Raw genomic sequence first — 24,689 nt, forward strand, 5'->3', positions numbered from 1 at the left:
GCTGGTCACTTAACCTCTCTGACCCTTGCTGTATCTGCAAACTGGCACTGTGGAGACCCTGGCCGAGACAGGCTCTGGCGAGCTCCGGGTAAATTAGCTCCGTCCTTTCCCACCACCCTGTGCGGGGGGTTCACCACCCCAGCTACGAGAGAGAGGACGCAAGCCAGGGCTGGGGTTCCAGCCAGGCAGGCCCCCACCCTCTCCGGCTCCTTAGCCACCATTCCTGCCATTTCTAGGATGATGCCTCCAAGGGCTGCGTGAGGGTGCCCCACACTGGGCCTGGGGGGCTATGGATGTCTCAGGAAGGTGCTACCCCTCCCCTAGCCCAGGCTACAGTCAGGAACACCGAGGTCCAAGAGGGCTGGCTGGGGGTCACTCCCACTAGGCTCCTCCTGTCTGGCCTGGGAAGGTCGGGTTCCCCCACTACACTTTGTGTCTGAAGGGGCTGCTGCCCTGTAGGGGTGTCGGCGGGTGGGGGACAGGTGGGCGGGGTGTAGGTGGGGTGTGGACGGGGGTGTGGAAGGGGTGTGGGAGGGGTTTGGGAGGGGTGTGGGTGGGGTGTAGGTGGGGTGTGGGCAGGGTGTGGACGGGGGTGTGGGCAGGGTGTGGACGGGGGTGTGGAAGGGGTGTGGGAGGGGTTTGGGAGGGGTGTGGGTGGGGTGAGGGCGACTCCCTGGGTGGGACAGCCGGGCCAGGGTTCTGGCTGGTATCTGAGCAACAAGCCCTGGAAGCAGGACTGGCCGCAAGATCTTTAGCTTTTATTTTTGAATCCTCCCGGCCTCCCCCCAGAAGCTCCATGTCAGAGAAGTGACCAGACTTCATGTCCCACTGGCCCTGGGCCCCGGGTGGGGGCATGAGGTGGGCTGGCCCTGAGCTGCAGCTGCACCACACAGGCTGTGGGAGCCCCTGTGTACCGAGGGGAGACTGAGGCGGACGGTGCCCTCACAAGAGCAGTGCTGTGGGCGGCGCCATGCTGGGGTGTGGCCGGGGGACACCAGGGCCTGACCAGGCGTCATGGATAGAGGCTGTAGGTCTGGTGGGGGCAGGGGTGGGGACGCTGTGGCATCTCTCTGCCTGACCCTGCTGCTCGGGTAAACAAGGGTGGCTGGGTCCCCAAAGACTGGGAGGGGTAGGGGCTGTAGCAAGTTAAAAGAAGGGAAGGGAAGAGAAGGACCGCTAACGAACTGCAAACGACGCCAGATGGGCCCAGGCTCCTGACACTCTAGAAGCTTCTCTTTTGTCACCAGCTGGGAGCATAAGCACAGCAGGGTGTGGGAGGGGGCAGAGGAGGGCAGGAGGAGGGAGGGAGGGCAGGAGGAAGGGAGAGGGTGGAGGGAGGGAGGGGGCAGTGGAGGGCAGGAGGGCAGGAAGGAGCGGAGGAGGCTGGGCAGGAGGGAGGGAGTAGAGGAGGGAGGGAAGGAGGGCAGGAAGGAGCGGAGGAGGCTGGGCAGGAGGGAGGGAGTAGAGGAGGGAGGGAAGGAGGGCAGGAAGGAGTGGAGGAGCCAGGGCAGGAGGGAGGGAGTAGAGGAGGGAGGGAAGGATGAAGGGAGGGGGTGCAGGGAGGGAGGGGGTGGCGGAGGGAGGCAGGGCAGGAAGAAGCAGAGGAGACAGGGTGGGAGGGAGGGAGGGAGGGAATAGAGGAGGAGGGCAGGAGGGCAGGAAGGAGTGGAGGAGCCAGGGCAGGAGGGAGGGAGGGAGTGAGGGAGGGTGGCAGCAGAGGTGAGTGTGATGTGGGGTCCCCTTGGGGAGGGACTGAGGGGGATCAGGGTCTGGCCCTGGGCGTGCCCTGTAACGACCATGGCATTTGGAGTTTGACAGATCTCGGTTTGAGCCCTGGCTCCAACTCTCCACCACCTGGGGGGAACCCAGAGCCTCAGTTTCCCCACCTGTTAATCAGGAACATGGCAGTGCCTATGCTACACCTTGACAGGTGTCAACAGGGCTGTGAGAGATCTGCATGAAGCAATTCCTCCTTCGCGAAGGGACATTTCAAATCCCTGCACGATGTCCCTGTGAATCGAGAACGTGCCTCACCTCCCTGCAGTCCCCGCGACCTGGGAGGCTGAGGTGGAAGAGTCCCCTGAGCCCGGGAGTGAGGCCCGTTCTTTCCATGTGTCCCTCCATGCTGTCTCCCCAACAGCCTGAAGATGATTCCATTTTGCGGATGTAGAAACCGAGGCACAGAGGAACTGGCCTAGCCCAGGGGCCAACAGCTGCTAAGTGGCAGGGTCGGGCTCAAGCCAGGGAGTGTCTGATCTGGTCTGTCCTCTGGACCCCCGAGGGGAGGCCTGGCCCAGCAGAGACGGAGCCCACAGCAGGGCGGGCAGTGCTCAGGTGGGCCTGAAGCTGTGGCCAGACTGGCAGCTCCCAATTAAGCTCCATGGAACCCGGACCCCAACACGTGCTCAGCAGAGAGGGTCATGGGGTCAGATACATTTGGGGAACCTTTCCTCAGCTCCTGCTAGAGATGTGCGACTGTCTTGGGGAAGTGGAGACCCGCAGAGATGGCAGTCTGACTCCACGGCACTTCCGTGCCCGTCCCATTTGCCTGTGTGTGGGAATCGCTCTCCCATGGGAATCACTGGCTTCATTCATTCATTCATTCATTCATTCATTAGTTCAGAGACAGGGTCTTGCTCTGTCGCCCAGGCTGGAGTGCAGTGGCACGATCGCAGCTCACTGCAGTCTCGACCTCCTGGGTTCAAGCGATCTTCCCACCTCAGCCTCCCAGGTAGCTGGGACCATGGGTGCATACAGTGCCCAGCTAACTTTTAAATTTTGTGTAAAGATGGGGTCTAGCTGTGTTGCCCAGGCTGTTTTTGAACTCCTGGCCTCAAGCAATCCCCGCTCCTCAGACTGGCATCTGTAAAAATTCAGTAGGTTTCGGCCGGGCCGAGAGCCTGCATAGCTGACAAGCCCCGCATGCTGCCACCCTGGTCCACGGTTGATCTGGGTGTGACCATCTGACCTGCTTTCACCTGACACGTCTTCATCCACCTGCCTACATGGCCACATAAGACCCTTCCCGCCTGTCCACGTCTCGCACCCTCACCTCTGCTCTCTCCGCCCCACGTATTCTGTTCCAGTCGCATTGACCCCTCTGCTGCTCCTCAAGCACAGTGGGCGCCCCACGCCTCAGGCGGCCTCCGCACCTGGCGCCCCACGCCTCAGGGGGCCTCTGCACCGGCGCCCCGCACCTCGGGGCCTCTCCGCACCCGGCGCCCTGTGCCTCGGGGCCTCTGCACGTGCAGTTCCTGCTGTCTGGAAAGCCCTGGGCTGGCTCCGCACCCAGCTCCACCCTCATCCTCAGTCCTCACCAACATGCCTCCAGGCAAGAGACTTTCGGAATATTTCTCCACCATGTACAGCTGCAGATTTGACAGTGGCTGTGGACCAAACACCTTCCCATCCCAGGGTGCTGGCTCCAGGAGGGACCTGCTGCATGTCCTGGGCCCTGTCCCTGAGCCTCGCCCCATGCTGGCACATCATCAGTGCCCAGAAATCACCTGTGGAGTGAGCCAGCGGCAACCAGAGCCGAACCGGACAGCTCTGTCCTACACTGGATTCAGTGGTGGACTAATCCTCCAGTCTGGGAACCAGTTTTCAGGCCCTAACTGGTAGGAATCAACCCTGCCTAGTCAGCTAGTCAGCAGTGCTCCCCTAGGGCACCACAGGTCCTAGGCTGGCCAAGATCGATGCCTGACACTTCTTCACCCACCTGTCTATCCGGCCACATCAGCCCCTTCTCGCCTGTCCACACTGGCAAGGAATGGGATTAGGGGCCTTCTAAGGAGGCCTCCGAAGCAAAGGGGATGGGTTTGCCATTACCTTCAGGAAGGGAATGACAAACGGCCGCAGAGGGAAGTTGGTGGCCTCCTGAAGCTTGGAATGAAACTCCTCGATCGTCAGCGTCGAGTTCTGCAGGGGAGAAAACCCACCTCACACCGGCACCGCTCGGCATAGGAGCCAGCGCCAGCCCGCCCACGCCTGAGGAGGCAGCTCCATGTTGGAAGCAGGCAGGCAGCCCAGGAGCTGGGCACGGCCTGGGAGGGTGCAGGCGGCATCATGGGAGCGGGTCCACGCCCAGTCGTCAGCATGGAGCCCACGTGCGGGCTCCATGCCGTGGCTGCATCCTCATTCAACGGAGGGAATACGCACGTCCCAAGGCCCTGGCTGCCCCTGCCCGACTCACCACCAGGCCCAGCACCAGCGTGCGCACGCGCTCCCCAATCTCTGGGGAGATGTCGCTGCCAAACTGCTGCAGGGCGGTGAGGAAGCGCTTGAGCTTGCTGAGTTGCCGGGCCCCACAGGCTGGGGGCAGGTGCTGTGTGGACAGGGAGGCCGTGGACGAGGTGGCCGGGCCATTGCTGAAGCCGTTGGGTGTGGACGGTGCGCCGCTGATGGCCGTCGGCGAGTGGCTGCTGCCGTTCATCACTGCAGGAGGCAAGCAGGTGTGAGGGCGAGGGACACGAGACACGAGGACACGAAGGTGACGGTGACAACGCGGCCCAGACGGCAACAGTGAGGGCAGCAGCGACAAAGGTGACAATGTCCACAGCAACGGCGACAATAATAGGACACAAGGACAGCAGTGCTGAGGGTGACAGCAGGACCTTTGTGTGCTGACCATCTGTCCTTCCGGCCCTGCTCTGAGAGGTCACACACACCCCCTTACAGACGTGGAAATGGATACGCAGGGAGGTGAAGCCTCTTTGCCCCAGGTCCCCAGCGGGTAAGGGCTGGGATGGCATCCACAATGGTGGTGGCTGTGGAGTGACTGTGTTCTGAGTGTGGCTTCCCCTGCCTGGCACCACCCTTGGGACTTGCTCTGGGGCTGAAGTCAGGCCCTTCACACCTAGGAGGGGTGTGGCCCCTACACCTGGCCTGGAAGACACCGACCCACCAGGCTGGCTCAGGTTTTCACTGCGAACAGGGAGCGAGGGGCTTTTCCACACAACAGGGGCTTGATGGCTCAGTTCCCACTTTCTGGAGGCACAGGAGACTTGGAAAATGAGAAGTCGCTCTCCCCCGAAAGACCAGCTGCCGTCACCTCTGGCATGACGTTCCCAAGCAACACCCCACACCCAGTCAGGCACCTCCCAGCCCCGAGCAATGTCCCCTGCAGGTGCCTCCCAGCCCCAAGCAATGTCCCCAAAACAAGTGTCTCCCAGCCCTGAGCAATGTCCCCTGCAGGTGCTTTCCCACCCTGGGCAATGTCCCTCCTACATGTGTCTCCCAGCCCTGAGCGATGTTCCAGACAGGTGCCTCCCAGCTGTAAGCAATGCCTTCATTTGCCCCAACACCTGGGCTAATGGGGTTCCAGGGGGCAGAGGAGCTGGGACACCCAAGGACACACTGGGTGGGTTCCTGCCTCTGGTGGCTGGACACACAGATGCATGTGCACACAGACCAGCGCATGCTGAGGACAAGCAGGTGACATAAGGAACAGCTGAGGAGTGCACTGCAGGGCTGCCTGTTGGCCACTGAGACGTGACTGCCTGGCTGGCCCTCCTATTGGGGTCAGCGTTCCAGGGGCCTGGCAGACATGGGGCTGCTATGGAAGGTCCCAGGGCTGGGCCTCACCCCTTTTCTCAGGTGACAGAGCTAAGGCCAAGCCTCTTGCAAGGAGGCCAGGGTGGCCCTCCTGTGCCCTGGACACCTGCACCCTGTGCCCTTGGCCTCAGGAGCCTGAGGGGCGACCTCCAGGCTCTGCAGATAGGTCAGAGGTCACAGGGCTCCAAAGTCCCTTGCTGATGGGAGGGGGACTAGATGCCTCTGGGAGGCCTGAAGTCCTGGCCAGCTCCTGCTGTCAGGAGGACGGAAACCCCGCACACACACACAGCTGGCTCCCGCCTCCTGCACAAGGACACGCTCCCTACACAGGGTACCAGCTCCCCTGCTCCGAGTGAGCCCTCCATTTCCCTGCCCCCACTCACCCCCACTACCCTTACACGCATGCACACACATGCACACACGCGCACACATGCACACACGCACACACACGTACACACGCGCACACACGCACACACGCGCACACACGCACACGCGCACACACACGCACACACGCACACACGCACACACGTACACACGCGCACACACGCGCACACACGCACGCACACGCACACACGCACACACACGCGCACACGCACACACACGCACACACGCAGACACACGCACACACACGCACACACACGCACACACACGCACACGCACACACATGTACACACATGCACACACATGCACACATATGTACACGCATGTACACACATGCACACACATGTACACACGTGCACACACGCGCACACACGCACACACGCACGCACGGCTATGACGTTCACGCACGTCTCTCTTGCTCCACTGTGGCCCCGAGTGCCTCTCCCCAGGGAGCCCACCCCTCGCCCTTGCTGAGAGTGTGGGTCTGGGGGGCGTCAGCTCAGAGCCACCTGCTCCCTCAGGGCCGAATTCCTCCGAGGCTCTAGCCGTATGTTCACGCCTGTGGCTGAGGCCTGGCGGGGCCTGTGTGTGCTGAGAAGGAGAGGAAAACCCTTTCTCCAGGATGGAGACGCCCCTGGGCTGGGCTGGTGCAGCAGCTCCTCCTGGGAAGCCGGTAGGCACGTGCTGTTTACTTCATGTGCCGTGGATAGTGGGGGGTCTTGGTGTACCCCTCAGATCAGGCCAGCCCTGCCCATCCTAACCTGGCCCTGGGAGGTGACCCTGCTGAGTGTTGTGGACTCTGTGTGGACGGGAGGGAACATGGGACGTGGGGGCCCACATGCCGGGCCCCCTTCCTGGGCTGCGTCCCCACAGCTATGGCCCCGGCTGGGCCCGGCCTCCCTTTCTACCCACTCCTGCAGGCCTGGGCTGGAAGGGGCCACACCCTCCCGAGGTTGACCGACCAGCCCGTACCTCCACCGAGGCCCTTCTGAGGGGTCAGACCTTCTCTAAGTGTCCCTCCAGTAACCCTTAGGTGGCCGCCATCGGCTTCCTCCACTCCACCTTCCCATAAGCCACCTGAGGCTCTCACCTTCCCGACCGCAGTCTAGTGGCACCTGCGAGGCGCCTCTCGGGTCAGGGAGCCGTGCTGTGGCCCGGGCTGGGCTCTGCATCTGTGCACACACAGGCTACACGGTCATCACACACATTCCACGCGGCAGATGGGCACCGAGGCACTGAAGACACTCAGCAGGGCAGCGTGGCTCCCCGAGACCATCTCCCGTCCCCGGCAGACCCCACACACCGAGCAGCCAGCGCTGGGCACAGTGGGACGGGGTGATGCCAGCCCTGTGCTCAGGATGTTCTTGGTGGAGAGGGCGGAACAGATGTGCCCACAATGACGGCCTCCCCTGGGGCCCAGTGCTCACTCTGCTCTCTCTCCAGCCTGGGCCTCACAGATACCCACTGCAGGGTCTGCAGGAGGAGGCTAGAAGGGCGGGGGGCGCCGCAGAGGCCCTCAGACACACCAGCGTGGTAAGGACGTCCAGACAGACACAGCCCTGCCTTCAAGGGCTGGAGGAAGCTGCCCTGGTTAGGAGCGAGGACCCGGCCGCCAGGCCCAGATGTGCCCTATGACTCAGACCCGGCGCCTAGCCTCAGTTTCCTCATTTGCAAATGGCTCCCAACCCATCCTGGAGTTCCAAGTGGGGCTCCAGGGATCAAGGGACAGCGTGGCAGTGACCTCCTTTGTACCGTGTGTCCCCAGCTGGAGTCGCTCAGGCCAGACCTAGGCTTCCCTGGCCTCTCCTTCACTGCCCAGGTCAACCCCCCAGGTCAGTGGCTCCATCCCGACTGGTTTTATGGTTTGGGTGCTGTGTGAGGCTGTGGCAGTAAATGGCCCCCATACCTACTGGAATTCTGGAAACCACTAACTGAAGGTCAGATATGCCACAAAACCTTGAGTGCACGCGTGGCCTCGGCCGTTCCTACGGGCTCACTGCAAAATTGAGACACCTCTGCTGCTGGGCCGTGAACCTCCACACAGCGTTCTGAGCGGCGCTCCCCTCAACCGGGGGCGGCCTGCGTAGTGGGTAGCCTGTCTGTGCCCCTGGCTTGAATGATCTCGGCAGTGCCTTCCTGGGCTCGGGATGAACGCATTCGCACTCTGGAGTGCGTGGCACCGATAACGGCACCGTGTTCTGGGGCTTTCCCTCCTCCAGGGGGACAGTGGACACTGAGGCAGGATGCACTGAGACCCTGGTCTCTCGCTCTCTGAGGTTCTGTCCAGAGGACCCCACCACACTGCTGAGTTTCCCTCTCACTAGTGAGCTCCAACTGGCCACACGGTGGACTCTGACACACACACACCCCGTCAAGACTGAAGACAGCCACTTGCGGTCACCCAGCCAGGCCAGGAGACGGCCCGTCACCATGGGAGACCTCACCACAGTGGGAGGCTGGTTTCTCCAGGACACGCAGGACTATCACCAGGACTGTGGACCTTCCAGTGGCTTCTCAGACCGCCACGGTGCACACCGGGGCCCCTGCCCACCGCCCCGGCCGGCCTGGGCCTGGCCCTCCCTTAGGTGCGCTTACCAGCCTTGCCCTGGGTGCCTGGTCCTTCCAGTGGCCTGCTCGCCCTCGCCTGCCCGCGCACTCCCTCCCGCGCTGCCGGGCAGTCTCAGCAGCTAAAGAGACGCCGAAAATAACCCCGGCACAAGTGCTTTCACTCCCGCAACAGGTGTGTTACTAAGTTAGACTGCATACGTGTCCCCAGCTGAGGTTTGGGGGCACACGCGAGCACCCCCGTGGCTCCCCCAGCATCAGAGCCTTGGTGGGGGGGTCAGATGGGACAGAGGTGCCCTAAGGCAGCCCCTCCTGTCACCCCTGCTCCTTGCTGTGGTGGCTCCAGGAGCTGGGATTCACCATCTTTGCCATCCATAAGATCACACAGTGGGTGACAATAGCCACTGTCCAGGAGCTGCATGCCAGGCGCGGGTGCATGGCCAGGTCCATCACAGAATAACGGCTGTGACAAGGACAGCCCCGTGCAACAGAAACAATGCACAGTTGTTCTGCCACCCTCATTCTTAGAGCCGGGAGTGACGCGACAGCCACACCTGGGCCATACTGCCAGGCTGGCTGGTAGTGATGGACCGGAGTCTGTCTGATGGGCTCAAGCATGGCTGCACTCACTGGCTGAGAAAAACTCTAAACACCGCGTGTTAAGAGCCCGTGCTCCCTGAACGCCTGCCATGGGCCACGCCCGTCGACGCAAATGTCTGCTGGAGACTCAAGTCTGCTGAGCGCCCAGCGTGTGCCTGGCCCTACCATCTCATGGCTCCTGGAGATCACCCTTGGCACCAGGGCCCATGATGACTCCATTTTACAGGTGGGGAAACTGAGGCACAGGGGGTGGCACCTGGCCAAGGTCACCCTGGCAGGAAGAGTTGCAGCTGGGACTCCAGGTAGGTGGGGTCTGCCCTAGCAGACCTGGCTGAGCTACAGGCCTGCCAGGGACAGTGTCACGCCCCTTCCCTCTGCACTCACGGTCAGTCCCACTGGCCATGTTTTGCTGCTGGGGAAGGAGAGCTCAGAGAGGCTCTGCTCCTGCCTGAAGCCCTGCAGCTTGGAGCGGAGGGTCTGTGGGATGCAGGGACCCTGCGGCTCTGCCCGCCTGCGCCCTCTTCTCCCTAAGGAGGCAGGACCCACACGACAGAGGCGATGCTGAGGGTGTGGAGGCCGTGGAGGAGTGCCGACGCCCCCAGGGCAGCAGTGCTGGGCCCACGGAGGGTGCTGCGGCGAAGACCTCTGGGAAGGCCTGCGGTTTTTGTTATTTTACTTACAGAGACAGACCATAGACCATTTTAAGCAGCCATGAAAACGGCCGTGGGGCAGCGTCGCAGGCCCGTCCTCTCGATCTGTAAGCAAAATAAGAAGAACACGCTGTCAGGAGGGGCGTGGGCAGGAGACTCTGCCCTCAGGGGCGCCTGCAGCCGCCTTTTCCTACTTCTCAGAGCGATTTTCAGTAGGGGCTTGAGCAGGAGACTCCGCCCTCAGGGGCACCCAGGGCCGCCTCTTCCTGCTTCTCAGAGCGATTTTCTGGATGGGGCTCTGTCACCACCGGGGGCCAGGCCACTCCGCTCTCTGGGCCTCAGTTTCCTTCTCTGAGAGTGGATGATTTGAAGGGCCACATTTTTGACAAGACCATTCCAGAGTCTACAAGAACCAAGGCTTCTCTATGAGCAGGGGCGGGGCCCCTCGTTTTCAACATCCTCTTCCCAGAAGGCACCTGTGACCCCATCAGCACCATCCTCAGGGGCCTGGGCCAAAGCTGCATGTCCTAAAAGTGATCTGAGACTTGGCTTGGAGTCTCAAATAAAGCCCTGGGTCAGCGCTGGAGGAGGAAGCACCAAACAGGAAGGAAGATTTGGCCAGGCGCGGTGGCTCACGCCTGTAATCCCAGCACTTTGGGAGGCTGGGGTGGGAGGAGAGCTTGAGACCAGGAGTTCAAGACCAGCCTGGGTGATGTAGGGAGTCCCCATCTCTACTATATAAATGAAGAAAGAAAGATTGAATTTGTCCAAGCTGAAGTCAGTGGCGAAGGCCACAGGAAGACAGGCTGGAGCTCTGTAAACAGGTAGTGAGTTCTCTGTCAAGGGGGTAATCAAGGGCAGGGTAAAGCCTTAGCCCTTTAAGCATCCTGCCAGCTTTAGAGGAGTTTGATCTGGGTCCCTGCTCCTTATATTCCTCCCCCCTCCACCCCCGCCCCCGCAGCAGCACTGCAGCTTCAACTCCAAGATGAATTTGTGCCCAGGGCAGTCAGTGGGCAAGAAAAACTTTGGCCCTCAAGTCTCCGTTCAAGCTCAGTCTCCCATCAGCTTGGCTCAGAGGTCAGTCCCCGGGGAGGAGCCTCCCGGCAGGGCTCTGCCGCCGAGCTGTGGCCCCTCGAGGACACCCACCAGCCAGGGGCAGGGGTGCGGCCAACCACCTGGCTTTCAGGGAATTGCGCGGATTAGGGAATGAATCTGAGGCCACCTCAGGGGCAGCCAGAGCCTCAGACGGATGCTCCTGACAGCCCGGTGGGACTGAAGCGTCGGCTTAGAAAAGGAAAAGCACCTGCTTCTCTCTTTCATAACCTTCACACTCCTTAAACCAGCTGGGACCTCACCCCAGAAACCTGATGCCAAGGTGGGCTGAGAGCGGAGGGGGTGGGAAGGACCCCAGCCCCAGGCATGCCGGCTGCCCTCACAACTGTTCCCAGGTCGCCGGAAGCAGAGCCTGAGGCTCCGCTGATCCCACCCCACCCCCAGCCAGGAGCATCGGGTCCCCAGACCAGCACCTTCGAAGCAGAGGCTGCTGGTGCCCGGGGAGGAACAGGTCGGGGAGACGCACCCTTGAGGGTCTGGGGAACCAGGGTCAGCCCACGGCGTTTGTCCCTGACACTGGGGCCTGAGGTTTGTGGAGTGGGCGTTTTAGGCACTGCACCCATGGCCGAGTCTCCTGTGGTCCGTCCTGAGCATTTCCTCCCCCAGGGCTGGGGTGCGCTGCAAATTCAACACACCAGTGGTCTCCCCTCTCTACCTATGCGGGCTCGGTGTGGTCGCAAGCTGCCTGGTGGAAAGAGACGGCCGTGGTTCATACCAGACGGGAGGGCTCTTCCGGAAGAGAGGGAAGGGCGATTCCAGCCCAGCCACATCGCCGTGTGACAAGCACATGTGAGAAAAAGCCCAGCCAACCTCTCACTGGAAACTGTGGCCAGCTCCGCAGAGCCAGGACCTGCATGCTGGGCCTGCCATCCTCCAGGACCTGCAAAATCGTGAGTGTGGCATCCTGACTGTCGGAGGCAGGGCTGGCCCCCAGTACAGGCTCCATGACACGTAGAGGCCCCATGGGTGCAGGGAATAGGTGTTAGGCTGTTTGGCTCCTACTGAGTGCTGGGCACATTTCCAGCTGTGCCTGCCTCTGGGTGGCACACCTGGGGGCACCCCATTGCTGGGTCACCCCATTCCCCAACCAAGTCAGGAGGCTGACTCGGAGCCAGCATCCCACAAACAGGGCCGCAAATCTGCTGCCTGACCCCACAGCCTCTTTCCAGATGCAGGGGAGATGATGGCCAAAGCCCTCGGCGGAGCAGGCCCCCAGCCTCAGGGGCAGAGCCAGGGAGGGAGCCAGGCCTGGCCCATAGCCACCTGGTCCTCTGTGGACAGTCATGACATAAAGGGACGGAGGAAGCAGCTCTTCCTGGCCTGTGGAGGACCCGGGGCCTGCGGGACAGAAGTCTCAGGCTCCTCCCACAGAGAGGGGCTTCATTTGAGTTTCAGAGCTTTCTGGCCTCTGAATGTGGAGGTGGTACATGGAGTCTCCACCCCTGCAGACACTGAGATGCACTCCTGAGCCCCTGGCCTTGAGGGGCAGGGACGCGGCCCACCCCGCCGGCCCAGCAACTGGGCCACAGAGCACCAATTCTGTCCTCAAAGCCAAGCCTCAGGGTTGACTGCGATGAGAACTGGCTGCTCCCTGCCCCACAGCCCCCCAGAGCCCACCCTTAGCGGCTCTGTGCGCCAAGCATGGCCAACCCCTTGCCCAGGGCCAGCAAGATAAGGCCTGAGAGCTTCTCGAGGTCCCGCCCTTCCGGCCTCCTGTGCTGAGGCCCCCACCCTGGTCCCCATGCTCAGCCGGGCTGCCGAGCTCCTGGGATCTGAGCCCCTCCAAAGCCAGAGCCGCTCCTGCAGTCCCTCCAGGGGCCTGTCCACAGGTGACCTGCTGTGTGACCCTGGGGAAGGCCCGGACCCCATCCGAGCTCCACATTCCCTCTGGATGAGCATCCCTGGGCCTGCCAGATGAGGCAGGAAGCCTGAGGCACAGCGGCCGGCTTTGACCCAAGGCCCACGGCTGGCCCTGGTGCAAGGCCTGTGTGGACTCACCTGGCCCCACCACAGCCCTGGGAGGACTCACACTGCAGAAGAGGAAGCCCAAGCCTCCAGAGGGCAGGGACCTGGCCCAGAGCTACATAGTGGGAAGCAGGAAAGCTGGGATTTGGACCTACCAAGCTTGGGCTCTGGGCCATGCCACATGAGCTCCTCACACGCAGGGCTCATAGCAGGTGCCCACCAGCTCTGGGCAGAAAGCTCGGAATTTCACACAAGGGGCTCCCCTGAAACACCTGGCCCTCGGCTGCCAGGTGGGGGCTACTTACGTGTGTGTGGCGTGAAGGAGGGGGGGCGTGTGGCCCCCTGGGACGCGGCAGGCGGTGGGGGCGGCATGCTGGGGGGTGTGGACCGGGGCTGTGTCTTCACCTCCGCTGGGGAGTCCGGCATCGCTGAGGCCTTCGCCTTCCTGTCCACAGGGGCTGCAACCAAAGGAGAGAGAGTGGGTGAAGCGGGCTAAGTACAGAGGCCAGCGCCCACAGCCCCACAGTTCCCAGCCAAGGCCCCACCAAGTGGCTGTCCAGCGCTGGGGCAGCCTGCCCCAGGTGCCCTGACAGGTGGCTGACGTCCCACCTGCAGGTGATCTCGGGGGCAGAACCAGGCCAGAGGATGGGCTTGGGCCAGCTCATCTCAGGTGACCAGCCACACTGGAGCTGGGGCCCTCGGTGTGTGGTGGCCCTGGGAGAGCCACACCCCACTCCAGGTTTGAGGCTTCTACAGACCAGGAGTGGGCAGTGTCCCGGGGCAGCGGTGCCATGCTCCCGCCTCATGCTCCCGCCTCCATGAGCATCCCCCAGCGGGTGTTCAGACAGACCTCAGCCCTCTCCCAGGTTCTAATTCAGCAGGTCGGGCTGGGACCCAGAACCTGCATTTCCAACATGTTCCCAGGTGGGGCTGCTGCTGGTCCGGGCCCCAGAGGCCATAGTTCTAAGAGTCTCTTCCACTTTGCGATGCTAACAGGCTCCCCTGGGCTGGGGGCAGGAGGGGGGCGGTGTATGCCCAGGGAGAGCCCGGCAGGCAGGCCATCTAGGGCGGCAAAACCTCCATTTTCACCGTCTTCTGCCCCAGTGATTCATAGGAACGGCCAAGACAGAGGTGGCGTTGACTTCAGGACGGCCGAGGCCTGGCCACGCCGAGTGCAGCCACCAGCAGGCAGAGGAAGCGTTGATTTCGGGATGGCCGAGGCCTGGGCACGCTGAGCGCTGCCCACTGGCAGGTGGTAATGCCAGGACACTTGATTAATCAGAACCTGCAGCTGAACAAGATTCTCTCGTGGTCTGAGGCTCCCTGAAGTCTGAGAAGCTCTGCCCAGGGCCAGCTGTGTGCGGGGAGGGTGGGAAAGTGCTCAAGGCACTGGTGGGCAGGACTGGTGGTCACTGAGCCCCTTTGCACCATCCAGAGAGCAGGGCCTGCAGACAAGGCTTCCAGGTTAACTGAAGGGCCTGCAGCACAGACCTGCCCGAGACACCAGGAGGCCAAGCCAGCACCCTGTCTGCAGCATTTTCTTCCTTTTTTTTTTTTTTTTGAGACGGAGTCTCGCTCTGTCGCCCAGGCTGGAGTGCAGTGGCCGGATCTCAGCTCACTGCAAGCTCCGCCTCCTGGGTTTACACCATTCTCCTGCCTCAGCCTCCCGAGGAGCTGGGACTACAGGCGCCCACCACCTCGCCTGGCTAGTTTTTTTGTATTTTTTTTAGTAGAGACGGGGTTTCACTGTGTTAGCCCGGATGGTCTCGATCTCCTGACCTAGTGATCCGCCCGTCTCGGCCTCCCAAAGTGCTGGGATTACAGGCTTGAGCCACCGCACCCGGCCGTCTGCAGCATTTTCTGCAGGGGGTGCGGGGGTAAGCCCCTGGGCCTCCCCATTCATCTTAAGTCAAGGTCAGCCAGCGCCAAGGCAAGGCAGAAAGACCTGAGACTTCGGGGGCCTCAGCGGCTTACAGTAGCAAGGAGGGCATCCTCTACCTGCTAAAACCTGGACTGCCCTGCAGCCTCCTCCTGCTAACACATGTGAGTCTCGCCCACGGCCCGGGGCATGAAGCAGGTGAGGCCACAGCTGGGGGCTGGTGTCTGTCGCTTTATTAGTGAACTGTGGGCGCTACCCCTACTTCTGCCCATTCCCCGTTCCCGGGGTCCCAGCCCCACTGTTAGACGGAGAGATCCAGCCGGGGCCAGGGCCACGCGGCCTCTGGAAGATGACGGATAAATGACTTCTGCAGCTATCACGTGCCAAATACGGTGCCAACCTCGCCTGATCCTCTCGCCGCCTGCCCCTTTCACAGAGGGGCGGAGAAGTTCAGAGGTGCTGAGGCCCTGCCCAACATCTCAGGGCCGTGGCGCCTGGGCTCTAACCAGCCCCTGGTGCTCCAGGCAGGAGTAGAGCAGCCCCCTGTCTGCTGTGTGGAATGGTGGGGGAGGAAGCAGCCAGTAAACAGCCACCCAGGCCTCGCGGCACCTGCTGTCCCCTCCGCACAGCCGCTGGCCTCCCTCCCGCAGGGCGCCCTGCCCCTCCTGGCCACCCGCCTGTCGGGAGGCTGATGGCTGGGCACACGTGCAGCCGCAGCTGTGGGGGCCGTCAACACCGCCTGGCTGCAGGGCCGGTGGCCAGTCCCTGGTGACATCCAAAGAAGGCGAACGTGGCGGGGCGTCCTGTGGGGTGTAGCCCATCCAGACCAGGCTGCCCTTGGGCCAGTGTGGGTTGGGCACACCCAGAAGGGAGCAGGCAGGGATGGGGCCGAGAGGTTCAAACGCCAGGCTGGCTCTGGGGACACGGGTCCAGGACACTGGGGACGCCCTGTTTGGACTTTCCAAAGCCCTCCCACGGAGGCGGCTACATTCGAGCCACGATACTCGAATAAAACAGAAATGGATGCAGAGAGCCCTGCTGAGGAGCTGGCGCCGGGCGCTGGACAGGCGCTCATCCGATGGACGGACGTGCCACATTTCCTAAGGTGGAGAGGGCGGCCAGGAGACTCTGGGCCATCATGCCACAGCGCAAGGAGTTGCTACAGCCGTCATCCAACAAGGGCTTATGGCCACCACCTGCGTGCTCGTGACACTCTGGATCCCGAAGCCAGAACAGACAGTGCCCTGCTGGTGCCCGGAGCAGTCGGAGACTTCATGTGGTTCCCTTTGGGCAGAACAGGGGCCCATCCTTTTACTTCAGAGACCTGGATAGCGGCTCACTGCAGGGAGCCTCTTCTCAGTGCTCTACAGATATTGATGAGTCATTCACCCTCGTGGAGACCCTCTGCGGCTGATGCTACCATCAGCCTATTTTACCAGGAGGGACCAGGCTTGCAGAGGTGAAGTCATCTACCCAAGGTCACACGGCGAGTGTGCTGCGTGCCGGCATCTGAGCCATGACCTGGTGTTGCCCCCACAGGGCCAGGGCTCTGCAGGACTCCAAAGTTCCTGCTTGTCATCAACATGCTCGCCTCCTTTTAGGGGCAGCAGGTCTGGGATTCAGACCTGAGGTCGAACGGAGGCTGCAGGGGCAGGAGGCCCCGTGCCTGAGGAGCACGCCGGGGAGCTGGTGGTGTCCTCCCCTCCGTTCTCCAGGCTCCACCCCAGGTTGTGCAGGGGCAGCTGTGCAGGTGATGGGACCCCACAGGTATCTGTTGAATCCTGTTTGAGTGCTCCTGGCCGTGTGGCCTAGGGACAGCCTCTTCCCCTCTCTGAGCCACACTTTCCTCCTCTGTACATGTGGAGGAAGCCAGGTGACGGATGATGAATGGGAGGTCCCCATGCCCTGCCTGGCACGCAAGAAAACCAGGCCACGGCTCATGGAGCAACTTGTGGCCGGGACCTGCTCCTGGGGCTGCCCCTGGCGCAGACTCCACTCGAGAAAGCAGAAAGTGACAAGAACCCTCAGAGAAGATGAGAGGTGAGTGAGGAGAGGTAGGGGAACAGCATCTGTGGCCAAGAGAACAGCCTGGGAGTTGGCCAGGACCTGTGGAGGGATCTGGAAGGGAAAGGGGGTGGCGTGCATGAGGGACCTGGGGAGGAGGGGAGTGGGGATGCAGGCAGCAGGGAGTCGGAAGGTCTGCACAGCAGCAGCCGGGGCCATCTCTGGGGGGCACATCGTCTCTCTCCTGCTTAATACCCTTCAGCAGCTTCCGCTGTACGTGGGGCTTCACCAACCCACACCCGCTCCATGACACCCCTCTCCCTGCTCGCCCCACCCCCGTGCCCAGCTCAGGGCCATGCATGATCCCCGACCACCCCTCGTTCCCTCTGGGATTCAGCTTCAACCTCACTTCCCCAGGATAGGCTGCCCCGCCCCCCGCGAAGCTTCCTGGTTCAGTCCCCAGGATGTCACCCCACTCTGGGCGGTCCTGCCTCTTGTTGGACCTGTTTGCAGGGTCTCTGTGCTTGACTGGGTCCCCCAGGATGCAGCTCGCCCAGGGTAGCCTCCAAAGGAAGTCCCCCAGGGGAAATGCCTCTTTGGGGTCCCCCCGCTTAGGGGCTGGAGTGGAGCAGAGAGGGAAGTGGGGTGAGTGGAGCACCATGCTCAGGGGTGGAGCTGAGGGGGCGGGGCTGAGGGGAGGTAGGGCTGAGGGGGACGGGGCTGAGGGCAGGTGGGGCTGAGAGCAGGTCTGCAGCAGGTGGGAGCGGCTGGGCTGTCCGGTCACAGGACAGGCACTTTCTGCAGACATCAGGGGCTGGCTGCTCAAGGCAGGGGACCCATGGCTGCCCTGGATGCCCATCTCCTTGGTGCTGGCTGGGCAGGGGGCAGGAAGGCACGGTGGGTCCACCCCACAGTCACAGAGGGAGGCTGAGTCCTGCCGGCCTGGCTTCCTCGGATAAGCCACAGCCTCTCTGCCCATTTTCTTGCCTCTTCAAAGGGGATGGAGATGAAGCTGTGCGCAGCAGGGGTGCCCAGCACTCTGCGATCGCTCGAAAGGGTAGCTATTAATTATCATCCTCCTCCATCCCTGCACTCGCAAGCAGTGTGGGGAGTCTCTGGAGCCTCCCACTGGCCCACAGCTCCACCAAGGCCAACTGCAGGCTCCTCTCCAGGCTAAGGCACCGCTAGACAGGGGCAGCCTCATCCTTCCTGGGTGCCTGGCTTCCCACCTCATTCCCCTTTGAGGCCCTGCACCTCGGCCAAGGGCCATTTCTACAGACCCACTTCGAGGCTCGGAGGCCCCGTGGGCCACCAGCCCGTGGCTGCGAACCACACAGGAACAGGCCCAGCCGCATCCCCTCGACACAAGACCACTTGCTGGCCCTGCTCCCCGCTCCATCCGCAAGAAGGCCCCGTCCAGACACACAGAGGTGAATGAAGTCATCAAACCCCTTGGAAAAATAAGACCACACAGAGCACCTTGTGCTTCACAGTAGAGCCCAGTGTCCTGGTGCAACGGCCCTCAGGCAACTGCGGGGGCTCAGCAGCACCAGGAAAGGGGCCGCCGCTGTCTGAAGGGGTTTGTATCTCAAGGCAGAATACAGAAGTGGCAGGAAAGGCTAACATCACGGAGGAACCTGGCGCTCTAGGTCTGTTCTCAGCATTGTCTACCTGCTGCCCCATGAGGCGGGCCCCGTCACTACATCCACTTTCTAGACGGGGAAACTGAGGCCCAGAGAGGGCGAGTGACTTGTTCTGGGTCTCAGAGCCCAGAAGCACCAGGGCCTGTGCCTGGAGCCCCCATTGACTGCACATGGCAGCCATCAGGAGATGAAATGGTCCCAGTGCCAGCCAGCCTGGACCCTGACTCAGCCTCATGGGGCAGCTCGGGCACCCAGCCCCACGCTGGGACGTGTAGCCCTGGGGGTGTCACGTGGGCTGAAGGGACACTGACTTGTACTTGAGGCTGGGGTGGGTGGCCTGTCGCCATACAGAATCTGGGGTGGCGCCTGGGGTGGCCGGCTCTGAGGCGTGAGCCTAAGGACTGTTTTTCAAACTCCAAGGAGTTTTCTTTCCAGAGCTCAAAGTGCCCATGAAACAGAAACAAGGCCTCCAGCATCCCTGAACCCTACATCAGCTGCAAGGGGACCCCGGTCCCCAATGACACCACCATGTATTTTCAAACAGCCCCTGAGGCCCAGCGCTGCGTGTGCAGAAGAAAGCATGGAATTTAGGGAGGGGTCCCCAGGCCTGGCCGCCCAGCACAAGGGGGTCTTCGGGGCACCTGCTGTCCCCACCCTGGCTGTCCTCCCGGGGCCTACACAAGTGTCCTAATCCCTCCCTGGCTCAGAACAGCACTGAGGTCCTCTTGCTGGGGCTGGTGGGGTCAATCTGGGTCCCAGCGCCTTCCCTATGGTGCTGGCTCAGAGGCAGGTGGGCAGCGGGTGCAGAGTCTGATGAGAAGGGCTCTGACGCCCAGAGGGGAAGGATTGCACACAGAGCACCAACCCTGTCCTCACGGATTCTTCCGCGGCACTGAGGGAGAGCCTGCGCTTCTCCATCTTACGAGTGGGGAAACAGAGGCACAGAGAGGCTGAGGAGGGGCAGAACCAGGTGTGGATCCAGGTGGCCTGGCCCAGCTGCCCCTTCCCCACTGGCCACAGAGGGCATCTGCCCTCCTGGCCTCCCTCTGTGGCTTGGGCCTCTGCCAAATGTCCTTCTCACTCTCCCTGCCCATGGCTGATGGTGGCATCTTCTAGTTGTCTGTCCCCCCCACCCCAGGGCAGGGGCTTTGCCTGTCCTTCCCACCCTCGATGGCTCAGGCACTGGCTCCGGGTGCGATGCCCCCTCTCTGGGCACGCCTGAGTCTGCCCTGATGTTGGGTTTCCCTCCGTGTGGTTTCCCCAAAGGGTCTGGGCATGCAGGAGCTGGTCAAAGATGTCTAAAGAAAGAAGACGGGGAGGGGGTGCCGGCTCCTCCCCCAGCCCTGGCTGCAGCCTCATCTGCCTCCCAAGCTCCCACTCATCGAGAAAATTCCCAGACCTGCTGGATGTGGTGACTCACGCCTGTCATCCCGGCACTCTGGGAGGCCGAGGTGGGCGGACCACTTGAGGTCAGGAGTTCGGGATCAGCCTGGCCAACATAGCGAAACCTCATCTACTAAAAATACAAAACTTAGCCGAACGTGGTGGTGCGTGCCTATAATCCCAGCTACTCAGAGGAGACTGAGGCCCGAGAGTTGCTTTCGTCTGGGAGGCAGAGGTTGCCATGAGCTGAATTTGTGCCACTGCACTCTAGCCTGGACAACAGAGCAAGACTCTGTTTCAAAAAAAGGAAAAAAGAAAATTCCCAGACCCTGGAGGCCGCTCCCCAGGGCCCATGGGAGAGGCCGTGTCTTCCCAGACGGCGCATCCAGTTCCCAGCGAAATGTCACTAACGGGCCGGGAGAGGAAGCCGCTTTCCAGGTTGGGCGGAGCGGGTGGGAAACAGCCTGGAATGTGCCGCGGCCAGCCACTCATCCATCACTTCCCCTGTCTGCCTGGGGCACCCAGCCTGCCCTGCCCAGCTGGGAAACAGCCACAGCCCAGGGATCCCAGTCCAGGGGTTTCAGAACCCTCCATGGGAGGAGGACCCGTGGCCACCAGTGCAAGAACTCGTCTTCCCAGCCTTCCCCGCCTTGCACCTTCGTCAGCTCTGGAGTAACAGGCCCTGCTTCTGCTGTAATGTCCTTTGACCCTCACAAAAGCCTTGGGGCGTAGGACCCTAGGCAGGTAAGGCAGGTGACCTGCCTTGAGGCCTTTGCACAGGTGACACAGCTATGGCGATTACGTCCTACTGCGTGCCAGGCTTGACCTGAGCATTTTGTGCAGGTCACCTCATTTCGTGCCCCCGAAGGTCTAGAGGCTGTCAGGTGGGGAAACTGAGGCACGGGCCCAGGTTGCCTGGCTCTAGAGCCCATCCTCTCCGTGGGTTTGGGACATGCTCCGGGGAGTGGGGGGGCACCAGTTCTGCCCTTGCTGGAGCTGACCACAGGCAGGCAGGGGAGGAGGAGGGCATGGCCTGCAACCAACCCGGGCGCTCCAGGCCTCTCCTCCTGTTAGCCCAGCCGACCCCTCATCCCAGGACGCCCCAAAGTCCAGCCTCAGAGGCCCAGCAAGGCCTCTTACAAAGCCTTTCCTGGTGCTGTGGTGCAGGGAGGGATTGGAGGCGTTTAGGACAGGTCCAGGATGGGCCCTGTTCCCAGAACAGTGCTGTGCCTCAGTTGGCCACTCCAAAACAGTGCAGAATTAAGGGACTGAGCTCACGCTCCGGGCGCTGCAAACTGGGTGGGCAGCCCTGTCCACATCTGCGCAATGGGGGTGACGGGTGATGTGAATATGCACGCGCGACAGTCACTGGCAAATCCCGGGCAACTCTGATGGTGGCTGGGACAGAGGACGCCACGGCATCCTGGGCAACCTGAGGACGCCACTGCTTTAAACAGCTGCTTATTTTCCTTCAGAATCACATGAGTCCCACGGCTTCCTCTGGGAAAAGCACAGATGTGCAAAGAGGAGACCCCGAGAGTCATCCATCCACGGCCGCCCTCCCACCTCCTCACGGTCCTGGAGATGGACAACCCCGCATCCACGCTGCCCCCGAGAGGTGAGGTCACCTGAGGTCACTGGCCACGGCCATGCAGCTAGTGAGAGGCAGGGCCAGGAATTGGAGCCCCAGCCTCTGAATTCCAGCCTCTACTTGGCCGGGCAGCCATCCAGTGCAGTGAGCCCAGGCCAAGGTAAACCTGTACACTTGGCTTTCTGGAGAGCCAGAGGGGCGAGCCACCCTCCACCACACATTTCCCAAGAGCAGTACACGGTGGCTCCCTGGCCCCTTGGCCAGTGCCAGAGTGGCCCGGCTGTTCCTCGCTTGGTGCCTGGCTGTCCCCTCCAGCCTCACCAGCTGTCCCCCCTGGCCTCACCACCCGCACTACCCCTGCGTCCGCCTGTGCTGGGCCTGGGACACTCGCTGCACCTGCCCCAGGGCCTTTGCATGGCGATGTCTCTGCAGGGAATGCACTTCCCCCAGGTCGCCGCAAGTCTGCCTCTTATCCTCATGCCTTTGCCCCAGGCTGCCTGCTTCCCGGTGATGCTGCAGCCCATGCAGTCCTTGCCCTGGCTCCCCTCCTGTCACCATCTCTCCCTATAGCTCTTCCGGTGAGCCCACCTGCCTGTCCTGCTTTTTTTCTCTTGTGGATGCTCCCGGTGAACTCCAGGAGGGCAGGGTTTCCTCTGCATTGGTCACAACCTACAACAGTGTCACACTGCAGGCACTCTGCAAACACTTGCTGCGTGGTGACCGAGAAAACACAGAAAGGCACAACCCACTGAGGACTGGACAGTCCCAGCCTCAGTGTCCTCCGGAGCCGCCGTTATCCGAAGGCCTGGGGACAGGCAATGCCCTCCCACCTCAGGAACAGCTGTGGGGTGAGCTGTGGATGGCGTGAGCAGTGCAGGGCAGCCCTTGCTGCAGGGTCTCTGTGTCCCCCCGAGGGGCATGTGAAACAGAGGAGAACCTGGTGCTGACTCTGGGAAGGGCCCTAAGAAGGTCTTTGACCAGCATCAGACACGGGGCTCCCAGGCCAAGACAGAGACAAAGTGAAGGGATGTGGGGCTCCTTGTGGGCAGGCCCCAGGACAGCGGGTGCCCCCCATCCACCCCCCACCCTGTATCCAGGTGACCAGGAGGCGGCTCCCTCCCCCGCCCCCTGCCCCCGGCCTCTAGGGCTGTGCCGAGTGTGGGGATCTGGGGTGGGCAGAGGCGGTCCGAGAGCTTCAGGCGCGGCCCTGTGGCTGCCTCCACATCTGGCTTGTATCCGGCCTTCCTGTCTGGTGAATAAGCAGCCATATAAACACAGGGAAGCAGCACCTTCTCTGCCATCCGTCTAGGTGGACCCTCCCGCCCCCGCACGGACAAGGGGCCAAGTCCCATTTCTCTCCCAGGCCTTTCCGGGTCCTCGTGGGCCTGACCCAGGGTGGACCCTCCCTCTGGCCCCCCTAACTCACCCCTGCTGCCCTTCCCGCGGCGGACAGGAACAGGGGACCCTGACCCCGGGGCCTGTGGGTGATGGTGACGGAGGTCACAGGGTTGCCATGGCAACAGAGCGGGCCGGGTGGCAGGAAATCCAGTTGGCCTCCCGTGCCACTGTGTGAACCGACTGTGTGAACTCAGGGTCGGGGCCATCCCCAAACGTGTGTCTCTGGCTCCCCTCGGGTAAGACGGGCTGCGTCTTTGGGTGGAGTGATTTGAGACAGTGACCAAAAGGCTTTCGCAAACTCAAAGGCTCTCTGTGGCCCTGCCATGCGGACGTCATTTATCGTGATCTGAAGGATGGGGCAGGGAGGGAAAGGGAACTTCAGATGCCTTCTCCCTGCAGGAACGGAGCTGGCTTTTCCGTCTCCTAATCTGGCCTCAGTTTTCTCATCTGTAAAATGGGAATAGGGATGGAATTCACCCCGCAGAATCACAGAGGGACGAAGTACATGAGCTCATGAAAAGTGTCTAGAACAGAGTGCCTGCCGGCCCCAGCCACCCAGCTGTCATGCTTCAGGCCGTCTGTCCAGCCACAACGGCTGTGTGGAGTTGGCACAGGTGGGGCTTGTTTTTGGTACTGTGCCCAGAGCAGGCCTTGGTGACAGTGAGCATCAGCGTTGGGGAAGGGGACCAACTGGAGAGCCTCTGGGGCACAGTGAAGACCCCCTCCCCCCTCACGCCGTGTGGGGGAAGCTTTGTTGCCCTGAGTTGGCTGGCAGCACCCGGACTGACTGCCAGCTGCCATCACCACCATGAACGGCCGGCCTGGGTGCAGAGGTCCCTTCTGTCCCAGATGTGCTGCTAAACCGTATCAGACAAAAATCTCACTGAAACTCCCCTCCGCACCCCAGCCCAGGGCTCTCCATTGAAAGGGAGTGCACAGGCCAGCCTCTGCCTGCAGGCTGGGCCTACCCACGCCTTCTGCACACACTATGTGGCTCCAGGTGGACCTGGCCTTGCCTCTTCCTTTCCCAAGGAGAGAAGAAAGCCTCCCTCATGGGTTTTTGAGGACCAAGGAGCCTCTCTGGATAGCTGCACCCTGCAAGTGAACCCAGGGTTCGCCAAAGAAATGCAGAAGGTAGGACAAAGTGTGCTGGGTGTCTTGGGGCCAGAAGGGGACAGGTGGGCTGGGGGTCTCTCCGCCAGTCTTGGCCAGCCATGCCATCTGCGCTTCCGCCCCTCCCGCCGGCCTCAGGGCCTTGGCTCTGGCTGGAATTCTTCCCCGATCTCTGCATAGCTGTCTCCTCATCATTCAGGTCTTGGCGCAAATGTCCCTCCTCAGAGAAGCCTTCCCTGACTGCCCCCACACCCCCGCGCCCGCACTCTCTGTCACATCACCCATTTTTCTTCTCCAGCCACTCGTCAGTGTCTGAAGCCTCCGTCTGTGTTGGTCCTCGTGTTTACACCCGTCTCCCCCAGGGCAGGGCCCTGAACAGCACCTGGCACATGGCAGGGCCCCGTAAAGGTTTGCTGACTGGCCCATAAGGACAAAGCCCCCATGTGCCTCCCCTGGCGGCCCTGTCCTCTGCAGGTTCAACAGGGTGGCTCGCTGCTGCAGGACAGAGCCTGGGCTGCGCTTGAATTGAGGCCTGCCCCCTCGGCCATGTGAGCCCAGCAGGCAGCTCCCCTCATCCATTAAGTGGGGGGAACACCCCTCGCGGGGGTGTATCTGAGGACTAAGGAGCTACTTGAGTCTGTTCTGCAGTAGGTGCTCAGGGAATGCCGGTCATGGCTATTCAGGGCCCTCTCCTGCAAGGCGCGTTTCCTGCTAATGGCCTCGATTTCCCACCCTGCCAAACCCCTGTCCTTTCCATGTGACTGCAGCTCTTCCTGCGGAGAGGCAGGGTCCACTTCCCTGCCCCCTGGATCTGGGCTGGCTGGGGGACTTGCTTTGGCTGGGGACAGGAT

At 62.0% G+C, this 24,689-nt stretch overlaps 1 protein-coding gene across 7 annotated transcripts in view; it reads right to left on the reverse strand.

The window, feature by feature from the left end:
• Positions 1 to 24,689, reverse strand: part of CBFA2T3 (CBFA2/RUNX1 partner transcriptional co-repressor 3) — a 100,997-nt gene that overhangs the window by 13,790 nt on the left and 62,518 nt on the right. For 3 of the 7 annotated variants that reach the window (XM_033219362.1, XM_033219361.1, XM_033219359.1), the window contains exons 2-5: positions 13,133 to 13,285; positions 9,780 to 9,854; positions 4,193 to 4,434; positions 3,829 to 3,918 (exon numbers count right to left, since the gene is read on the reverse strand). In XM_033219362.1, the coding sequence (XP_033075253.1) occupies positions 3,829 to 3,918; positions 4,193 to 4,434; positions 9,780 to 9,854; positions 13,133 to 13,253 (528 nt within the window). In that variant the 5' untranslated portion in view covers positions 13,254 to 13,285. Of the gene's footprint in view, positions 1 to 3,828; positions 3,919 to 4,192; positions 4,435 to 8,529; positions 8,635 to 9,779; positions 9,855 to 13,132; positions 13,286 to 24,689 lie in introns of those variants that run through there. The other 4 variants (XM_033219360.1, XM_033219364.1, XM_033219363.1 and 1 more) reach the window with 2 other exon arrangements.

The sequence above is a fragment of the Trachypithecus francoisi genome, unplaced genomic scaffold, assembly GCF_009764315.1.
Source record: "Trachypithecus francoisi isolate TF-2019V2 unplaced genomic scaffold, Tfra_2.0 Lachesis_group10, whole genome shotgun sequence".
NCBI lineage: Eukaryota > Metazoa > Chordata > Mammalia > Primates > Cercopithecidae > Trachypithecus > Trachypithecus francoisi.